Below are 21,913 nucleotides of genomic sequence, written 5' to 3'. Positions count from 1 at the left end.
AAACAAACACCGGTTTCTTTGTGCTTTCCCTTTTCTAAAAACTATTTTTATGTGTCTCAATAATAAACACTTCATTTTTGTTTTTAGATTGGTTTTGCATACAGAGCTCCAAAGATATAGAACAACTTTATATAGCACAGAAACTGCAAAGAGTTTGTTGCAGCCAAAAAGAAGTGAAATACCAAAATACAATAACTGCACGTTGGCATCTTTTACTCGTACACACAAACTTTATAAATATAATAAAAATAAAATAAACACAATTTTGGAATGCGTTTTTCCCTCGCACATAATGGAATACCCTTACGAAATATCATGAGGGGTAAAAACATGTTTTAGCACATGTAGTTCATGTAAAATTTGCACATCTCGGGGGATTGTGTTGCCATTGTATTTTCGTTTGCCGGCCTCCTGCTGTTTTAACTATTCGTAAAGGGGAAATAATGATATTGAAAAGGAAATTGGAACGCATAAATGAAAATATTGCGAATTGTAAGACTATTCCCAAATGTAGCACAAAAAGCAATCAAATATACTCGAAAATAAATTATTTGAGCTCGTTAACCTTATGAAGCATTCCATGGTTGGTAAGCGACAAATACGAATTTTTACTGTTTTCATGCTTAACTACACCCAAAATATAACTTTTTTAAGACAAACCATTTAGTGCAATTATTTCGTGTGGCAAAGGTGCAAAAAAATATAGAAACCAGCTTTTGAAATATTGCTGTGTGAGTATAATATCCAAAATAATTAGCCGTTTCTACGGGACAGCTCCACTCTATCATAATTCTAAATCAAGTGAAATTTAAGATACATATATGAGTAATTCTATACGACAGCATAATACATACAAAAATATCTGGAGGGGTGTCAAAAGACGCGTTTTGGTGCCGGGATCGCGAATCCGAAACGGAAAAGAAAAATGTTTAGAGTTTCAAGCTGTCGTATAGAATTATCCAAAGATGCCTGCAGAGATCCCAGGCAGGATCGAAATAGCTTTAAACAACCTATCTAATGTAAGGCAGAGCACAACTGCACTAAACAAAAAATTTTGTATAAAACAGGAAGAGTGAAATGGTACAAAAAGGAGAATTAAGAAACATGGCGTAGGTTACACTTTTTATGGGTTTTAAGCTCAACTCATTAATTTTCCTTTTTGCACGGTTTCGAACGTCATAGGCCAAAATTATTTTTTGGAAGAAAACGGCAAATGGTAGGCTGACCACTGCCAAGTTAGCACGCGTAACAATTTCAGATTGCGTAAGCTTACAATTGCCACATCATTGAAAAATAAATGAAAAGACAGTGTGTAAAAGACGAGGCGCTGTTATCGCCGGTCTGCAACGCCATTGCGCTAAAGTTTGGCGCTAACACCACAGATGTCGATCGGGGCAACCGCTAAAGGAAACTCAGGATCTTTCGCATATATGTAAGTCCAAGAGCCCGTTCTATACAATATACACGTGCTGTAATACAAGTAAACTTTTGAAAAGAAAAATTTGTCAGAACAAATTCACAAGACTTGTAACGGGCCCAGCTATGTAATTTAACCGTCGAATAAAAGTAAATAAAATCATATTATGATTTAATAAGAAAAACACAACTTAATACCGGTACGTCTGATTTTATCTACCAGCTGTTTTTGCACTATTGCCTTTGTTTAGCTGCACTCGTTCAAAACTACCTTGAAATTCGCTAAACATTCTGCAAATACTGAGTAGGATAAGCAAAAAACCAACTACAACTATAAACTGCTAAAATATAATAAAAATATGCGGCAGTGAAATATAAAAATAAAATAAACAATTTCAATGACGAAAACAAAAGCAACATTGACAGAGAGCAGCTGTGCCCACACGGCTGCAAAAGACTTTAATGCTGTTGCCACCTCCAGATACCGTTGCCAGCCATCCAGCATCCAACATTGTTTGTTGTTGCTGCCAGAGTATTAACAAATGATATTTACTTGCCTGAGTGTGTGTGACTTTATGTATGATTTGTGCAGTTTAAAATGCGGCAGCGCACACATCCAACCAAATCAATTCATTTAGAATTTGTCAGTGTTAACCCACACAAAATGTGAATTTCTTTGCGTTGTCATTTGCGCATGCAAACGGCCGTTCAATAACCCAACGTAAAGTCAATCGTCAGCCGCCAAACGACAAGGGAAAATGTTTATTCTTCCATGAGTATTAAGTACTTCAGTAGGCTTGGTGTCAATGCAGAGATAGCGTCTTGCTACGTCTTACAATCTCCCACCAGGTATTCAACTATGTAGTTATGAAAGCTTATTTCAACTTTACGCTACTTGTCAATATAAAGAAAATAGACGGACATTTTAAAAGTCCATAGTAAGTAGAACTTTCTTAGATGCAACGTTATTCGCTATCTAGTAATATGGCGAAGTGTTTTCTCGGTCAGGTTGAAGATTGCTTTCGATGAACAGGTTTGAGAACCAAGTAGAGTAACCTTAAGCTGCAGTTTCTTCGATGTACAGTGCGCACATCCCGGACATTGATGCTATATATGCCGTCGAGGCCATGGTGATCGATTTTGTTTCCCGTTATTTGAGCCGCGATAGCCAAGTAGTTTGAGGTATATTTTTATGCTGGCAACTGGTACTGCAGATAAAAACATTTTGAGATGCGGTCAAGTCAATAAGCCTTAACACTTTTGGAAATGTTACATCGAGGATGCTGAATTTTTCCGCCAATCATTACTTTGTTTCTTTCTCATAGGAAGAATCCTTAAGCCCGTCTGCCGCATATAAATGTTATATTGAAAAACCTCGCCTGGGTACGGATCGCTAACCACTCCTCATTTCTAACTAAGCGCACAAAACAGACTTTATTGCCGCCCATAATACATATAGCATGTCACATAAATATTTAAATAACACAAAATCGTCTGCTACTGTCCAAGTATTGTTTAGGTCGCTCACTGTACATTTATTGAATAAATAATGAGTAAAAAATATCTATGTATGTAAATAAATACTTTGCGAATGGATTTGGTTTCTTTTGTTTTTGTTGCGATAATTTTCATTAAACCATAGTGCAAAAATTTCATGTCCATTTGTAATTTTCCACACGCAACAAGCATACTTGCAACATATACCTAAATAAAACAAGTCAGGAAGGCTAAGTTCGGGTGTAACCGAACATTACATACTCAGCTGAGAGCTTTGGAGACAAAATAAGGGAAAATAACCTTGTAGGAAAATGAACCTGGGGTAACCCTGGAATGTGTTTGTATAAAATGGGTATAAAATGGAAGGTATTAAAGAGTATTTTAAAAGGGAGTTCTATAGGTGGACGCTTTTTCGAGAAATCGCCATAAATGTGGACCAGGGTGACCCAGAACATCATCTGTCCGGGACCGCTAATTTATTTATATATGTAATACCACGAACAGTATTACTGCCATGATTCCAAGGGCTTTGATTTCTACTTAATATGGTAGGTGTCACACCCATTTTACAAAGTTTTTTCTAAAGTTATATTTTGCGTCAAAAAACCAATCCAATAACCATTTTTCATCCCTTTTTTCTTATTTAGTATAGAATTATGGCATTTTTTCATTTTTCGGAATTTTCGATATCGAAAAAGTGGGTGTGGATTTCGTCCATTTTTATTACCAAGAAAAAGTGAGTTCAGATAAGTACGTGAACTAAGTTTAGTATAGATATATCGATTTATGCTCACGTTATCGTGTTAACGGCCGAGCGGATGACATACGGTCGACTGTGTATAACAACCGATTTCGTCCAGAAAACAGTTATCGTCATGGAAGCTATGCCCTTACCAAATTTCACAAGGATTGGTAAATTTTTGTTCGACTTATGGCATTAAAATTATTCTAGACAAATTAAATGAAAAAGGGCGGAGCCACGCCCATATTGAAATTTTCTATTATTTTTTTATTTTTCTGCACCATATCATTACTGGAGATGAATGTTGACATAATTTACTTATATACTGTAAAGATATTCAATTTTATGTTAAAATTTTACTTAAAAACATTTTTTTTTAAAAGTGGGCGTGTTCGTCATCCGATTTTGCAAATTTTTATTAAGCGTACATGTAGTAATAGGGGTAACGTTCCTGCCAAACTTTTTATTTTTAAATTACCTTCTTTTAAAAGTGGACGGCGCCACGCCCATTGTCCAAAATTTTACTAATTTTCTATTCTGCGTCATAAGTTCAACCCACCTACCAAGTTGCATCGCTTTATTCGTCTTTGGTAATGAATTATCGCAATTTTTCGAAATTTTCAATATCGAAAAAGTGGGCGTGGTTATAGTCCGATTTCGTTCATTTTAAATAGCGATCTGAGATAAGTGCCCAGGAACCTGCATACCAAATTTCATTAAGATACCTCAAAATTTACTCAAGTTATCGTATTTACGGACAGACGGATGGACAGACGGACGGACGGACATGGCTAAATGAATTTCTTTTATCGACCAGATCATTTTGATATATAGAAGTCTATATCTATCTCGATTAGTTTATGCCGTTACGGGGTACCGTTATGCGAACAAAGTTAATATACTCTGTGAGCTCTGCTCAGCTGAGTATAAAAATATAACGTACCTGGCTGGATATATATTCGTGAATATGTATATAAAGACGATTATGCCCAAGTAAGTACTATTTTAAGTGCATGTTGAGGTTGTTCAGGGATTATACTACGCGTTCATACGCTCACGCAACTCACGTGCAAGAAATAATCATTTACTAAAGCATAACTACGCTGATCCACATTGGGTCCAAAAGGCAGAAATATGAAATAACAGAACAAAAACTGCCAAAGGTTATTTCTCAATTTGATTTCACCATTTTGAACTAAATTGTTTCTCAAACGAAAATTTTCAACTTAGGTACAGTTAAAATATTTGATAAGGACATTTCAATTCTATGCCTTTTGAGTCCTGTTTGAGAAAATGATATAAATGATGAATAGTTGGTTCTCAAAACTTGGTTTCAAGTCTCAAGCGGTGGTTATCAAATTTATCTAAAATAACCGTTGCTAGAGTTCTCAACAAAAAGCCACGTTTTGATATGGAAAATCTGCTATTTCTCAAGAATGCCGGGGTCGGAATGGAATTGGAAATATTTTTTAAAATGTTTCTAAAGTTTAAAAATAATTTTCCATTATCCTGAAGTTATTTTGTTTAGTCCTGTTCTGCATTATACAATTCTTGAATTCAAGCCTACAGCGAAAGAGGCGTTGGGGATGAGAAGGGGGAAATACTACATCTGGGTCCGGAGGTTCAAATTCATTTATTTTTTCTCCCTCCTTGTATTCCAGAGTTGCTTCTTTAATATTTGCTCTCAAAAAAATTTACAAAACGTGAATAGAAAACACAAAAGAAGGTGCCAACAAAGCATAGAAGAGGCTTAAAGTCACACTCGCTTAGCTGGTAAGTAAAGTAATAGTAAGACACACCTGCAATCACAGTAAAGACAAGAGGTTAAGTCTACAAACCCACTTTTTGACTGAAACATGAATTCAGGCCTTACTTAATAAGCGAATATTAAGAGTAAATAAGTTCAGCAGGCCAAGAAAGCGATGAAATCTAAAATGAAAAATCCCACTTACTGTCTCGAGAGCTAAACTTAGACCGCGGCTTTAAAATTATTTGTTTGTATGCCGCTGTAACAAATGGTTAGGACGTTTCTTTACATTTAAAAATACGGGATTTGATTCTTCGAACACTACATATTAACTGTACCCCTTTTGATGTGTTTGCCCACGGTATGTAAGTGTAATGTTTGGATAATGAACGAGTTTAAATGCGAGCTAGGCACCAAATCAATTGATGTAAATAAACGAAATTTAAAATCAAAACCGGAATCGAGAATGGAACTGAGCTGAACTGGAGCCGAAACGCGACCGGGAAGGTGTCAAAACTGCGACCGTGCACGGAACCAAAAGCAAGACACCGGAGCCAAACCGAACGGATCCGTTACCGAAATCGGCGCTCAACCGGTATTCAGAATTGAAGCCAAGACCGAAACCGATACGAAATCGACCAACTCAGAAATGAAAACAGAAACCAGACCGAACTGGAAATAATATTAGACCGAAATCGGTAAGAAAGTTTAAGGATTGTGTTTAAGTTTGTATTTGGCATAGTGACTTCTGACGTGGTTGAATTTGATAACTGTCCGAGCTCTTGTTAATTTATAAATTTAGTTTTCTGAAGTTGCAACGCAATCGGACAATTTACCGACTTTTTTTGAATTAAACCCCTATGTAGAATTGAGTGCTTTCATGAAGGGTGTGTGTATGAGTTGCTTGTGTATATGTATTGCCTTTATTCCTCATCCATATAATTTTAGTTGCAGTTTAAAGCGTTCAACAAAGGATTACATGAAATAAAGCTAGCCGAGTTAGTATTACAATCATTCTTATTCACTTTACATTGTGTTCATCACCAACTATGCCATATTTACTCACATACATATAAATACATACATATTTTACTATTTTTCATAAATGATGGTGCCTTTTATTCTTTAGCTGGTAGGTGCTACTAGAAGCGAAATTCGACGATTGACTGCTGGCAGCCAACAGCAACTGTCTTTTTCACTTTTTATAAATTTTCCTTTTTGTTTTATATTTTTAATGGCCAAAGTAATAATTTTGATGACGCGCATTGTTTTTTTAATTTTTGTTCTTTTCATTCTTTTTTGTTATCAACACAAGCGCATCTCTTCCTGGTACACGCTAACCACGAGCGTTTACTTCTTTCTCATTTATTTCAGTTTTATATGTACAAATGCTTTAATGAAAACTTAATTTTTTTAATACCATAAAATTAATATTTAGACTTTTATGAGTGGTGAACGCAAGTTCGTTAAATTTATCTGGTACATTTATTTTTCCAACAACAAATAATCAGCAAATTCCCCAAGAAAGTTTCTTCAACTATTTGTTGTTAGCCCGATAAACTCATCGTCAGTTCATCTCAATTCAAGCTATATTATTAATAAAAGCAACGGCGCGTGATTGTTATCACGTGATGTGTGGACTGGTAAAAAGTGGCAGAGTATTTATTGGGTGGCCGGCAAACGATTTATTAGAATCTGGAAAATTTATTATTGTACAAACTTGCTCGCTTTTGTGGTATTTATAAAGTAATGCTTATCAAAACAATTATATGTATGTATGTACTAGCCCTACCCTCGATTAATTCGTGCACCCAGCACCTCTTGGGGAACTTTTATTTAATATCATCTCAATTTCAATAATTTCCTTATAGAAATATTAGCTCAGATGAATATAAATCTAATGTCTAAACTTTGTCAAATTTTATAATAATCAGTTCAAAAACGTTTCGAATTTGAATTGAAAAGAAGAGGACACTTACATTGTACATGGCCAGAGGGTAGCTTGGAAATAAAAATAATCAGCTAAAAACAGATGTTAAACTTAATCATCATAAGTCCGACGTGTGACCCCGAGTACTTATGTATATTTGGAAGCATGGGATTGGTTTTTGAAGAAACTTCCCGTTGAACTTGAGACTTGAAATTTAAAATGTGTTCCAAAGGATAATGCACTAGAGGCGCACAGATCTAGATATTTAGAAAAACCATACGGAACGATTTTTACGATTTTTAAGAAAGTTTCCATTGGCCTACAAACTTAATACCATATACCTAGTAAGGGCATTAAAAAGTGAAAAACTCTGATAGGAAGCGTTCGGGGCGAGGAGATACTTAGAAAATTCGTATGAATAAATAAATAAAAGTTGGGAATCTCGCTGTCGATTTGTAAATGGCTTCTCGGAAAGAAAAAAAAATGAATGGATCAGACGAAATTCCACAAACAACACAAACAAAAATTTGCTATTGACGACACCAAAAATTGTTTGCATATAAAAAAGACTATTTCGAAGTTGCTTCAAAGAAAAATTACGGGAAAAGAGTGTGAGCATCGAAAAGTCCAACGATAATTGTCTATTAAAGACGTCACCATGATGCCGGAGAACTTCAAAGTTGACGAATGTCCAGCGTTTCCAAAAGAAATATTTCCTATTTAATGAATTGGACTCTAACGACGTGACTATATTGCAAATATGTAAGTATTGAATCGATGGGTTCCACGGAATTTAAACGAGACAAAAAAATAGTGTAATTTTTTTTAAATAAATTTAATAATCAAAGTATACCAAGTTGAGTTAAGACGTCGGACGTAACTAATAATTTTTCTAAAAAAGGAATAAAAACAATTTCTGAAAATAAACACGAATTGCGGCACAACCTTTTACATTTTAACATCGCGCTGCTGTTACTTGTGATTTTTTTTCAAAAATTAAAAGTGAACTAAAGGTTATTTAAGAGTAAAGCTAAAAAGCCGTTATTTCACTTTTGTTGTACATATAAATATATATTAAATAAGAATCACTCGGTATACATCGATAGTAGTCAATCAAACAGACCAAGTATAAACTACCCTTAACCAATCGGATATACATGCACATAATGCGCTTAATGAATTTTTTATGAATTCGGTGACAAAAAACACGTATATATAGAATATGTACACCTACGAGTTAAGCAATAGAAGCATAAATGTTTTACACATTTTATAAGTTACATATCGCTCATTTACTTCGATAGTGTCATAACTCAAAAAACCTGACTTTTCAACATATGGCAGTTAAAATCTTTGAATGGCTCTCCTGGAAAATTGTGTTTTTGAGTTATGACACTATTGAAGTAAATGAGCGATATATTCTTCCTCTTTAATTTTCGGTAAATTCAATGAATAATTAATTGAGTAACTGTTAAAACTATGTAAACAAATTTTTAAAACGTCTAGTAATTTTGAGGAGCTTTAAGACCGTCGAGTTAGAAGCAAACAACAAAGCTTTCCCTTTCCTCATACGCATTTGGTGCCTTGTTCATGGAGTCCATTGTATTTGGCAAAACAATTTAAAAAAGGTTAATTTATACACTTATATTTTGTTAAACTGGAGTGAATTGGACAAATGCGTATACAAAAATATTTGAAAAGCAAAAAATTTGGTAATTTTCATGGAATTTCTCCCGCTTTCTTTTTTTCGAAAACGTTTTTGATATTGGTTTACATAGTTTTCGCTACACAATCATACATTTTTAAATGTTTTTTGTAATGCAATTTTTTTAACCGCAGGTGTATGCCAATATGTGGATAGTTTCAGATATCGGAAAAAGGTAAGGCTTCAATTGTGTCTTTTTTTGCATATGTACATATGTATGTATGTATGTACGTACTAAAAAATTATATGCACAAATTGTTAGTTTGAAACTCAAAACGGATATACTTGAATACGTGTGTACATATGTAAGTAGTCATGCAACGCACACTCGTGCCCATTTGACCGGTAAAATACAATTACTCATAGTAGGTTGATAGCAACTACCCCTTCTTTAATAGATTGTTTAATGGGTAGCTTTGTAGAAAAAGTTTCATTGCATGACTAACAACTGCCAAGTAGGTTAATAACCTCTTTTGGATACAAAGTGAAGAGCTTCCAACTGATCCACATGCAAATGGAAACTTATTGCACATGATATAGGGTGATATTCCACTCAGTCTTCGTCGATATATTGAAGTCGAATGATGGAAGAAGAGCTAGAAAGTCCACGGTTCTTCTAGGGACCACTGACCTAAATATCATGATTCGATATACATACATATATAGCACTTAATTGGTCATGCTAACGTGGGCCATATTGTGCGTAACTCAACTCCCAAAAAATACAAATAAGCCCGTTCTAGAGAATTAAGTGTCAATTTCAACACATTGAATAACTTATCGTCTCACTTTCATTTACATGTTTACCTGTCCATATTTAAAACACACTCGAAAAGAGGATTTGTCACGTGACGCACTTGCGAATCCTGTAAAGCCATTTTGTGTAAAATAATATACAGGAAAAAATATCCTCAATATTCAATATGTATGAATACAAAAAGTCACCACCGCAGTTATTCGTGTGCTTTCAGTTAGAAAAAGTCTATACAACTGCACGAAAACAACCATATGGAAAATAGCTTTGAGTTAATAGACAAGCCCATCAGACACATACCAGCAATCAATGACGAGCCGCACCATTTTAGGAAAGTGTGGAATGATTTGATAGAGGGTAGGGGCGTTAAAAGCGTGTGCTACAGGAAGAATGAAAGTATAGAAAATGTGTGTGTGTGTGTGTGTGTTTTGACTGATCGACCTGAACTGGCACAGTCGGCGTCCTTGGCAATGATCGTAGCTAATATGGTAGGAATAATATTTTTGTAGCAAAATCTTGTATGGTATAGTTTTTAATTAAACATTTGAGTTTTAATGGATATTGAAATTTATTTACTTTATGCGCCATTAACTTTTAGATGAGAAATTGTTTGTTTGGCTTGAAAATTCGCATTTCGCGCCATGAGTATTCTCATTGCTTTGTAAGATTTGAGGCCCTGCTTAAAATATTAACGAAGAAGTGGTCAGATGGTCATCAAATGGTTGATATAACGGCTCAAAAGATTGAAAGTGAATTAAAGTGATATCGCAATTGCGTGAAGCGAATTTTTGGCAGTGCTCATTTGATGCGTATAACGAAGCAAATTTGTGAGTCAACATGAGGCATGAGTTTACAATGTACGTATTGTTGGTGCTATTGACGCCATTGAGCTGAAGTGTTTCGCAATAATTCGTAAAAGATGACGACGGCAATGTGCTAGTAGTTCAGGTTTTGAATGAAATAAATAGATTTCCAATTCCAGTACTCAAGGAACAGTACCCAAAACTTGCGGAAGAGGAACGCATTCTCCCCAGGGAAACGCGAGTCACTCTAGCTCAACTTCGTTCTGGATACTGTAACAGGTTGAACTCTTACCTATCCAGAATCAACCCTGACATACAAAATGTATGCCCCGCTTGAAATGTGTCCCCACATGATACCAACCATCCCTTTAATTGTAATGTGGAACCAACGCCTCTAACACCCCTTTCATTATGGTCCACCCCTGTTGAAACCGCAAGTTTCCCTGGACTCCTTTTAGAGGATATTGATGACAATTTGTGATCGGTCGCAGCTGTTAGATGGGGCGAAGCACTGCTACAACTACAACAACATTTCCATATATTTGTAGCCATTACACAGCACCTTTCTATACAAGAATCTATATTAAGGAAATTTGTGCGCCATTGAGCTCAAATGTTGCCAACTTTATTTTCTCAAAGAGAAGTATATAATAAACTAGTCACTAAATTCTACTGTGACTGGTGGTACTGGCCACTGTATTACGACATACGTTTATCAATGAGTCTAAATTCAGGCAACAGCGGATGCTTTGTTTGGTGGAAAAGTTCAAAGCTAATAAGTATAATTTTATAAATGTGACACTTTGGACATTTGGATATCCATATATGTGTTTTTGTGGCTCAACCACGCCAAAAGGGCTGAAGAGATTTGTATGAAATTGTTTACGCAAATATCTGAAGGAATCTACCGACATTTTTTCTTAAAAAAGGGGAGAGGGAACGGTCACTTTTTACCTATTTTTAGTAGTCTAAACGTTATGGATATTGAAAAAGGAGAACTTGAAGAAAAATGCAAAATCACTTCGGAACCATTTCGGGACTATCTCTGGACAAAGCTTAAACTTTTTCCGGACCATTGCGGGGCTATTTTAGGGATATTTTTGGGACATTTTGAGATTATTTTGGTTCAAATCTCGGGTTATTTCGAGACCATTTGTCGATAATTTCGGGAATATCTCATAATTTCGGGATTATTTGCGTTAAAATTAAAATTATTCTTTTGGACTGTTTGGATATTTTAGGAATCATATCGGCGTTATATCGGATTTCAGTTTTTTTTTGCGGACGGAGACGCTGTTGTAGGCTAGTATATACGTATATAATGAAAATTAAAATTGCATTGTTAGAAGTCTAAGCATGCAACCACTTTTTTAATTCCGATGGAAAGAAAACCAATTTACATATTTGTGTATGGTGAGTAAGGCATGCTAATGCAGATACTTTAGGCTGTGTAATCTTATATGGAGTCTTGAAGGAGTGTTTCAATTCAAAAAACTATGCCGCCAATAATTGCTAAAAGAGGTTTGGCGAAATCATTAATACAAACAGTAATAGATTAAAATGCAAAGAAAAATGAATCGCTCGTATTGCGTGCAATGAGCGAATTCAACTGGCTTCTTAAAGATAATAACAACATATGGAGCCATCTTAACGCAAGGCTAAAAAAAATAAAGTCACTCAATCAAGCGATGAATAAAGCGCAGTAAATCAAAGATGGAAAGCGCTTACATATTCGTATAAAAGTATGTTTATACTAATGAACTTAAGAAAAGTTAAAATAACTTGGAAATTTCCTACTTTATTTGTATTTATATTTCGACTTCATTCGACGTTGGAAAGGTCAAGACGAGACTTTCATTGCGTCAAAGCGCACATGAAACATAATAATAGTTTTAGTATACATGAAAGCGCCGTACCTTGTCATGTTCCTCCCCGTTTCACTGCTATATTTCCATGTCTATAAAAGTAATATAATGTCAACAACATTGCCATTACAACAGATTTGCATTGATTTTTTATGCAAAAGATATGCACACTCATTTGTACATTTAAATATGTATGTCATATGTAGATACCAAGCAATGCATGTACACGACTAAAAGTTCTTTAATCGAAAACTTCAGTGGATCTCAGCGAATTTACTAATTCAATATATATGCAGTATGAGGTCCTTACGCATCGGCCAGTTCAACCTAACCTCTGGATATAGCAAAATATGCAGCGACTTAAGCAAATTATTCCTCATTTTCGGTATTCCAAAACACCCCACCTATTGCGCTTTCCGATCTGGTTAGACAACACCTTCTTTCCCGAAAGACATAGCGTCCGGCCGACAGGCGGAGAGAAAAAGAGTCCGTACTGCTAGTAGTTAACGAAGTTTTTCACGTATTTCAACAACTTTCCGAAAGCTACGAAGTCAATTCTATACTCAAATAAATTTTTTTAGAAAGGAATTTCTTATCAAAAATATACATTTTTCTAACAACACGGGATAAGATTATCTAATATGCATGGAAATTTTTTCACTATCATAAAAATTCATACATATAAATTATTGAGGAAAACATTTCTTTGCCTATTGCGAAAAATTTCTCCAATGTTTATCTTCTGAGGAATTTTGTTTTGAGTGTTTATTTCATATTTGGCATATTGGTAGACACGACCGCTACTGCTTAAACGTACTAGCGAGCCGCTAGTGCTTAACGTATTTTGCTTACGTGTGGCGAATAAAAATCTGTACAATGTTGATTTTCGAATCGCTCTACTTCTTAGTTTTCAATGCCACTATATTTTCAATATATCACACTTCAACTAATGCCAATTTCACACAGAGGCTTAATCAAATGATTAGTAATCGAACTCAATCTTCCATACAAAATAAAAATTCTTAATTATCTCATTATTGCTATATTGAATGCCTAATCGAGTGAAAAATCCAGCCGGTTTTGCTTGGTGCTTCGAATTTTATTGTCAGTGTAACAAATGAAAATTGAAATTTAATTTTCGGTGCATTTGCTGCAAAAGATAATATGAATAAAAAAAAAAAAAAAATAAATGTAAGGCGCGATAACCTCCGAAGAGATCTAAGGCCGAGCTTCTCTTCCAATTTGCGTTGTGCTCCTCTTGATTTTCCCTACAAATTGGCCGGACGGGACCTACATGCTTTATGCCGACTCCGAACGGCATCTGCAGGGCAGATGAGTTTTCACTGAGAGCTTTTCATGGCAGAAATACACCCGGAGCGCTTGCCAAACACTGCCGAGGGGCGACCCCGCTTAGAAAAATTTTCCTCTAATTGAAAAACCTTATTTCTAAAAATTTTGATGTTGCTTTGCCCGGGAGTTGAACCCAGGGCATACGGTGTGATAGGCGGAGCACGCTACCATCACACCACGGTGGCCGCCAAAGATAATATGGCTTTTTCGAAAATGTGCACATATTTGGTTAGATGCAACATCAATATTGTGATTGTATTTATAGTTAAGAAGGAAACGGCTGCTTTCCATTTACATTTCTTTCTTTCGTAAAAACGAAATATTTTTTGGGCTGCTGACAGATTTTCGCTTAATGAAACAAAAGGCCCTATATGAAAAGGGAAACTTAATTATTTCATTAAATAAAATTGTGATTCGATTAAATTTCTGTGTAAAAGCGGTATTACCAAGAAAGAAGAATTTTAAATTACTATTAGCTTGAGAAAAAAACTTAAAAATAAACATAAAAAATTAAAAATTGGTATAGAAGAAAAAGAAAAAAACAATTTAAAAATCAAATAATTCACAAAAATTCAATCATTTTGTTATACCTTTATACGGATAGCTGAAAAAACTCAGAATGTTAATTTCTGAAAATAAGTAAATTTTCCATGTATGTATGTATAAAAATTGGCTTAAATACCCACCGCATACGGTTATCTACATATATAAAAAATGAGGCGCGATATACCTCTGAAGTGAATTTAAGCCGACCCGAAGGGAATTTAAACCGACGCGGCGGCCGCAGTGGTGTGATGTCAGCGTGCTCCGCCTACCACACCGAAGATCCTGGGTTCACGCCCCGAGCAAAGCAACATCAAATTTCAGAAACAAGGTTTTTCAATTAGAAGAAAAATTTTCTAAGCGGGGTCGCCCCTCGGCAGTGTTTGGCAAGCACTCCGAGTGTATTTCTGCCATGAAAAGCTCTCAGTGAAAACTCATCTGCCCTGCCATTATCACCTTCGCTGGGTGCTTTTAAGCTGCCTCCGTTGAAGATGACGTTAACGACTTCCCTCTAGAATCTAAGCTCTCTCTAAACGTGGTTACGAGGTCGCTTTTTTCGTTCTGAGAGAAATTTGACTCGGGTTTGAAACCTTCTGTTTTCGCCGAATTTCGGGTAACATTTTAAATTTTTCCTATACTGTGAGCCGTTTCTTCGATCGGGTGACAGTGATTTAGCCTTATGGATCTTTCAATGTTTAAAATTTGAACTGTATATGAAAACATTACGGGAAACAGCGAAGTCGATCGCTCTAATTAACTGAAATTTCTGTGTAAACGTTCATCGTCAAATACATGGGAAAAAGTGGTAAATACTTCAGACCTCGAATTTGTATTTTTCATTTTTATATAGAAAGTGGGCGCGGTAATCAACCGATTTTGAAAAGGAAAGATGGCTATACTTAAAAAAAATCACAACATCTTCAACTGTGTTTAAATTCGATGCAAAGATTTTAAAGAGATTCGAGTGGCCTTAGTAGTAAGCCACGCGCTTTTTTTAAGATAGGTTAATTAAATTTTCAAGTCAAACTTACCAAGTTGCTCATATAAAATTTTAAAATTCTAGACGGAAATATCCCGTTAAGTATTGAATTATCACAGAATTATATTTAGGCTGGGTGCGAGTTCGCCTAAATTTTAGGTACCCTAAACTATTATTCCACTCGAACTTTCCAGCACTGCAGCAAATTAGGAAAAAATTGTCAAAACTGTGCGAATTCATTTGACAACCTAAATTGTTTGTTTATGCTAAACAAAAAACCAAAAAAATCATTAAATTACATATTTTCATATTTTGCTACATTTATGCATGTTTCCGCAGCAAAGCCTACGGTACGGGTAATCAAACGAATATGGCAGAAATAGCAGCTGACTCAAGGTAATCGTGTGGCTGGGCGAAGCAAAGCTTATTTGGGAGGGCTTCCACCGGCACAAGATAGTGGACGTACAACTTATAGGGACTATTTACACTGGGCATATAACCATTAGCATATTTTGGGTCTTTGAGTCAGGTCAGTTGTATTCGCAGTGTTCTCCAAATTATTTTTGCTTGGGGTGAGACGTATCTTCGTCATATCATCTAATACACAATCAACACTTCACTAGCCATGAGATACATCCACTAATCGGCATTTTGTTTGTCCAAAGGTTCATTTTATTCGTGTTTTTATTTTAAACTAGCAGAGTACCCGACGTCGTTCGGGTATAAATAAAAGCAGTACTATATAGACTAATATATTAGACTAATCCCAACACCCAAGTGTATGGGAGATTCCACGCCCCTTTTTCGCTATCCCCAATTTTTCCCGTAGGGATTAGTCTTATATACCTCCTCACCTAGTTTCAGTCGTCTAGCTTTAATTATTTTCAGATATATTGACAACGAAAAATTTCAGTTGTATGGGAGATGCCACGCCCCTTTTTCGCTATCCCCAATTTTTCCCGTAGGGATTAGTCTTATATACCTCCTCACCTAGATTCAGTCGTCTAGCTTTAATTACTTTCAGATATATTGACAACGAAAAATTTCAGTTGTATGGGAGGTGCCACGCCCCCTCTTTCGTTATACCCAGTTTTTCTGGAGGGGTAGGGATTGGTCTCTCTCACCACTCACCTAATTTCAGTCGTCTATCCTTAATACTTTCAGATATATTGACTACGAAAAATTCCAGTTGTATGGGAGGTGCCACGCCCCCTTGTCGAAAACCTTTTTTATATAGCCCACCATAGATTGACGCACTCAAGGTATGTCATGGCAAAATTTCGTTCGATTCCATTCTGCGGTTTAGACTGCAAGTCCAAACATACATACAGACATACTTTCACAAATATATATATTTTAAATAAGCAAACACTTAATTTTTGTTTTTTTCATATTTGACATAACAATTTAGGTTGAAAAGCATGGTTCAACTATATACAGGTTGGCTCATCTGTAAAGCAACAAAATATGTCTGTTCAAATTGTCAAAATCTGTGTATTGGTGTTGGTGCGAATGGTATGGAATGGAAACATAAAACTTAGCAGTTTTTGTATGTGTAAGTAAAATGTTGCCAATGGGTTGGTTTCATTTTGAGTTTGCCATCTCCTTTTGACAATCCCTTCGACCATGCAATGACATAAATAAAATCAGCTGATGAGATGAGCCAACCTGTACATAATTGAACCATGGTTGAAAAGTATGCTGAAAAAATTCTAAATTTTTTATTTTCACTGCCAACTCGCACACAGACTTAATTTTGAAATAAATTTTTTTACAGTAGTATTAGTCGCGGTCAAAAGAAGTAGCCCAGCCAGCATTTTTTGAAAATTTTGATCAAAAAATATTTAAATATCATACCCCAAGATGATTAAAACGTTCAAATTTAAAAGCATTTTCTGTTCCAAAATTAACGTAGTGAGAAAAATGTGCCATAAATGTGATTATTCTTGAATAATCATTTATTATTCCTGTTTCGAAACGCTTTTTATTCATATTTGATATCATTGTAAAATTGAGCTTTAATAGTTTTAGAGTAATATTTGACTGCTTTTCAGAGTCATTCAGTTATTTTCTGATCATATTCGTGAATATATTTCAATCGTTTTGGTTGAGATTTTTGAATCATTTTTGAATGCCATTATAATGCGTTTATTCTTCATATCTCATTCAAAATAGGATACTACATAATAATCTTATTTCATCAGGGCAAGAAAGCATGCGAAAGTGAGCTATTCGAACCACAGCTAACTCGCAAACAAGCTTGACCGATATACACCTGCGACTACAACATCTAATATCAGCATTATGGTCTGCATCTTAAAATACGGATACGATACGGGATGTTGAAGCCGTATCCAGGTATGTCAAGGTAGTTTCACTTACCTGGGGTTCAAATAGCTCACAACCTATGTATTGTCCAATCATTATGTATTTTCTGGGAAGCTGAAGGGGAGAAATGGTTGGGGAAATCTTCGTTCACGAGCAGCATTACATTATTTTTGTCTTGGAGAATATCTTTTGCATAAATAATAAAATTTTTATATATTTTTTCTTAGCTTCATGACTGAAAAAATATGTGTATGTGAAAAAAATAAAATTTTTAATGAAAAGTAAAATTTCAACAAGTATAAAATTCAATATTCAGTTAACAAATACATATATTCATAAAAGATTCAGAAAGCTGAATGAAAAATGATTATAAATTTTTGATCACCTAAAGTAAATACATTTAATTCAAATATGATTATAAAATGTGATTGAAAAACTATATTCAGTTTTTGATCATCAAAAGTAAGCATATTTGATTATTCTTTTTGTTGGTTTTTATGAAATATTAAAATTTAGTCATTAAAGGACTTCAAAAATGATTTCAAAAAGTGATCGACAAATGCTTTTTAGGTTTTCATCATCAAAAGTATTCATATTTGATTATTTCGTTTGTTCAATTGTATGATAACTCATAATTTAGTCAGAAAGAGTAATCAAATTGTATTGATATGTAGGGAAATTCAAAATTGAATCACCTAAATGCTGAGTGGGAGTTTGCTAAAATTTATTACAACATTTTTCTCTAAACGATGACCCCCGATCTACCGATGAATGGATGAACAATGCTAACTTAAATTTTTTTTCGGTTGTCTTACATAAGTAGGATATCTAAAAAACGCTGGGCACTACCAACGATAAATTCGATAGTGGCAACCTAAAAAATCATTTTTTTTTTTTTTGGAAGATCAATAATAAACTGCTCGAACCGGGCCAAGGTGGCTGCCAGGCGGAAAATAAGAAGTGATGGATAGGTAGGGCGCAACAATTACTAAATATAACACGCATTTATCATGAAAGAAGAAACAATTCTGTTGTTTAAAATGCTGAACGAGCCCGTGGGTTCAACCCACATGTTTTTAAACATTTCTTTTTCAGTTTTGGACAACGGACAAGTTTATAACAAAGCATACAATAATGAGAATTACAACAACTGCGATAACGCCTAGACGATAGACGGCGTTTGCGCCATCATTGCGTCTTCAACGATCGTTAATTTTAAATGGCAATCAATGTTTCGAAGAAAACAAACGTTTTTAGAGCGGACGCAGCGTCAAGGGCATGAGAAAAACACCTAAAAGGTATAACCATTCTCCCCTTCTGTTCGGCCATAATTTTTTTATTCATATTTAAAAATCAATCTCCGAACAAAATCAAAAACTAAACAAAATAAAATACCTATTCAAAAATTGATTTTGCACTGTAACAGTTTTTCAGTCAGTTTAAGGACACCTTTGGGATAGGCTTTTTGTTTTTTGGCACCATTGAGTTTTTATCATCTAGAGAATTTTTAGATACGGCAACAGCTGAATTTTGTTTATCCAACAAACATGGAATAAATATGTTATTATTTCTACAGCCTTCTAGAAATACTATCAGCCCAATTCTAAATATTCCCTCGGAATTTCTTTCTTGCACATTATTTTTTCCCGCGGAAAAATTCCTCCAATTCCTCCAATTCTTTTCTCCAAAAGAACAATAATTGGGGAATAGGAATGTCGAATTTTCGAAGTCAGCTGTTTTGTCAATTGCAATTACGTTGCGCATTTCTTATTTTGTTTAAACTATTGAAAAGTTTAACTATTGTTGCGAATTTGTTTGAAATTAAGAAACAAAATATAAACAATGCACAGTATTGCATTTCATGTGGTATTCATTGATAACACAAATCCGCCGGAGTTGCCTGCTTCCATTCAGCAAAGAAATTTTCTGGCGGCCTATAGCTAGTATTTAAAATAAACTATTTTAATATAAATATTTTTATTTAATTATTTAAAAATCAGTTTGTTTAACAAAATTTTATAAACTCCAAAATTTTCTTATTTTGATAACTTCAAAAATTTTCATTTAAAAAAAGGTAACTTAATTATTTTAAAACAATTGAAAAATCACAAGTAAGAAACAAGTAAAAGTATTAATATAAATAAAATAAACAACTTAATAAAGACCCTACATTTACTCCCCCTCCAGTGAAACGATCAATAAAATTAAATATTAATTAATGTTAAATGAAATTTTTTTTGTGGAGTGTAGTGTATTTTTGTTTCGTGTATTAGTCATAATTTTATGTGCAGGTTTAAGTAAATCTATGGAAACAGTTTTAATAGTATTACCATGTTGAATTTTGAATGTTTTATTTTGTCTGGAAATAACTTTAAATGGTCCCTCGTAAGGTGGTTGTAAATTAGACTTATGAATAACTTTAAGAAATACGTATTCACAAGTGTCTAAATTTTTGGGAATAAAATCATTTTCTTTGATATGATGAGTTATTTTTGATCGAATAATTGAGAAATGTTTTCTAAGTTTAGTAAGAGTTTCATTTGTGTTATCAATATCATTATTATAATTAGAAACAACTAAGTCACCAGGAAGTCTAATTGTTTGTCCATATACAAGTTCAGCGGAAGAGCATGTCAAATCTTCTTTAATAGAAGTTCGTAAACCTAAAAGTATCCAAGGTAAAATCTCTGACCAATGTGTGGAGTCGTCCGAAGCTGTAATTGCAGTTTTTAAAGTTCTATGAAATCTTTCAATCATTCCATTTGACTGTGGGTGATATGGAGAAGTGTGAATTTTATGAGCCCCTAATAAAACAGTTAATTCAGTGAATAATTTAGATGTAAATAGTGAACCTTGATCTAATGTAATTTTGAGTGGAATACCGAAACGAGGAACATAATTTTGAACAAATGTAGTTGATACTGTTTTTGCTGAAATATCTTTTAATGGATATGCTTCTGGCCAACGTGTATGTCTATCGATAATAGTCAATATATACCGATTTTCTTTAGATATAGGTAGTGGACCGACTAGATCCATATGTATATGTTCAAATCTTCCTGAAGGAATATCAATTTTTTGAATAGGACTTTTCGTATATTTAGAAATTTTACATTTTTGACAATTGATACAACTAATAGTTAATTTAATTTCCTTACGCATTTCTGGCCAAAAATATTTAGATTGTATGAGACGTCTAGTTGTTAGAACACTTGGGTGAGATAAACAATGAATTTTGTCAAATATAATTTTTCTCATTGAATTAGGAACATATGGTCTAAAAGGTTTTTGAGTAATGTCACACCAAATATTGAGATTTAGAAGAGGAATATTAATTTCTTTTAAAATATTTTTGGAACTAAGATCTGAAATAAATTTTTTAAGAATTTCATCTTTTTGTTGTTCATCATATAATGTTTGAAAATTAATATCTTTTGTTAAAATTGTATTAATATCTGGAATCCGTGAGAGAGTATCAGCTACTGTATTATTTTTGCCAGAAATGTATTGAATATCATTGGTGAATTGTGCAATGTATTCAAGATGACGAGTTTGACGAGGTGATCTGTCTGTTTTTGAATTTAAAACATGTGTTAAAGGTTTATGATCAGTGTATATAGTAAATGTTCTTCCTTCAAGAAAATGTCTAAAGTGTTTAATAGAGTTGTATATTGCTAGAAGTTCTCTATCAAAAGTAGAGTAATTTATTTCAGTTTGAGTTAATTTTCTTGAAAAATATGCAAGTGGTTCTAAGAAGTTGTTACTTATTTGTTGTAGAACTGGTCCAATTGCAACATTTGATGCATCTACAGCAAGTGATAGTTGACCATTTTTATCAAAGTGAGTGAGTAGTGTTTTTTGTGTAAAAAGTTTCTTAACATTTTCAAAAGCTGAAGTAGTTTTTTTTGTCCAATTTAATTCTTTAAGTTTATTTTTGATAGCAAAATTTAACATTTCATGTAGTGGACTAAGTTCTTTTGCTAACATTTTAATATATCTATGGTAATAATTCACCATACCTAAACATTTTTGTAATTTATTAATTGAGAGAGTTTTTTCAAAATTAGAAATTATTTCAACTCGTTCAAAAGAAGGCCTGATTCCTTCACTAGAAATTTCATAACTTAGAAAGTCCAATTTTTCAACTCCGAAAATACATTTTGAAGGGTTTAATATTTAAATTATATTTCTAAAGTCTTTTAAAAACTGTTTTTAAATGTTCTATATGTTCTTCCTCATTGTTACTAGCTACTA

The 21,913-nt window shown here is 34.1% G+C and overlaps 2 protein-coding genes across 4 annotated transcripts in view; both read right to left on the bottom strand.

Annotated features, from left to right (window-relative positions):
• Positions 1–21,913, bottom strand: part of Dpck (Dephospho-CoA kinase) — a 435,691-nt gene that overhangs the window by 402,212 nt on the left and 11,566 nt on the right. The gene's annotated exons all lie outside the window — the stretch shown is intronic.
• Positions 1–21,913, bottom strand: part of LOC137246915 (microtubule-associated protein Jupiter-like) — a 283,516-nt gene that overhangs the window by 258,777 nt on the left and 2,826 nt on the right. Inside the window, exon 1 of one of the 3 annotated variants that reach the window (XM_067777944.1) lies at positions 9,845–10,000. The exons of 1 other annotated variant lie outside the window; for it this stretch is intronic. In XM_067777944.1, coding sequence (XP_067634045.1) covers positions 9,845–9,915 — 71 coding nt within the window. In that variant the 5' untranslated portion in view covers positions 9,916–10,000. Of the gene's footprint in view, positions 1–9,844; positions 10,001–21,913 lie in introns of those variants that run through there. One more of the 3 variants, XM_067777987.1, reaches the window with a different exon arrangement.

Source organism: Eurosta solidaginis, chromosome 1, assembly GCF_040869045.1.
Source record: "Eurosta solidaginis isolate ZX-2024a chromosome 1, ASM4086904v1, whole genome shotgun sequence".
In the NCBI taxonomy this organism is placed as follows: domain Eukaryota; kingdom Metazoa; phylum Arthropoda; class Insecta; order Diptera; family Tephritidae; genus Eurosta; species Eurosta solidaginis.
Note: the sequence above shows the minus strand (reverse complement) of the source record. Positions and strands in the feature narration are given on the sequence as shown.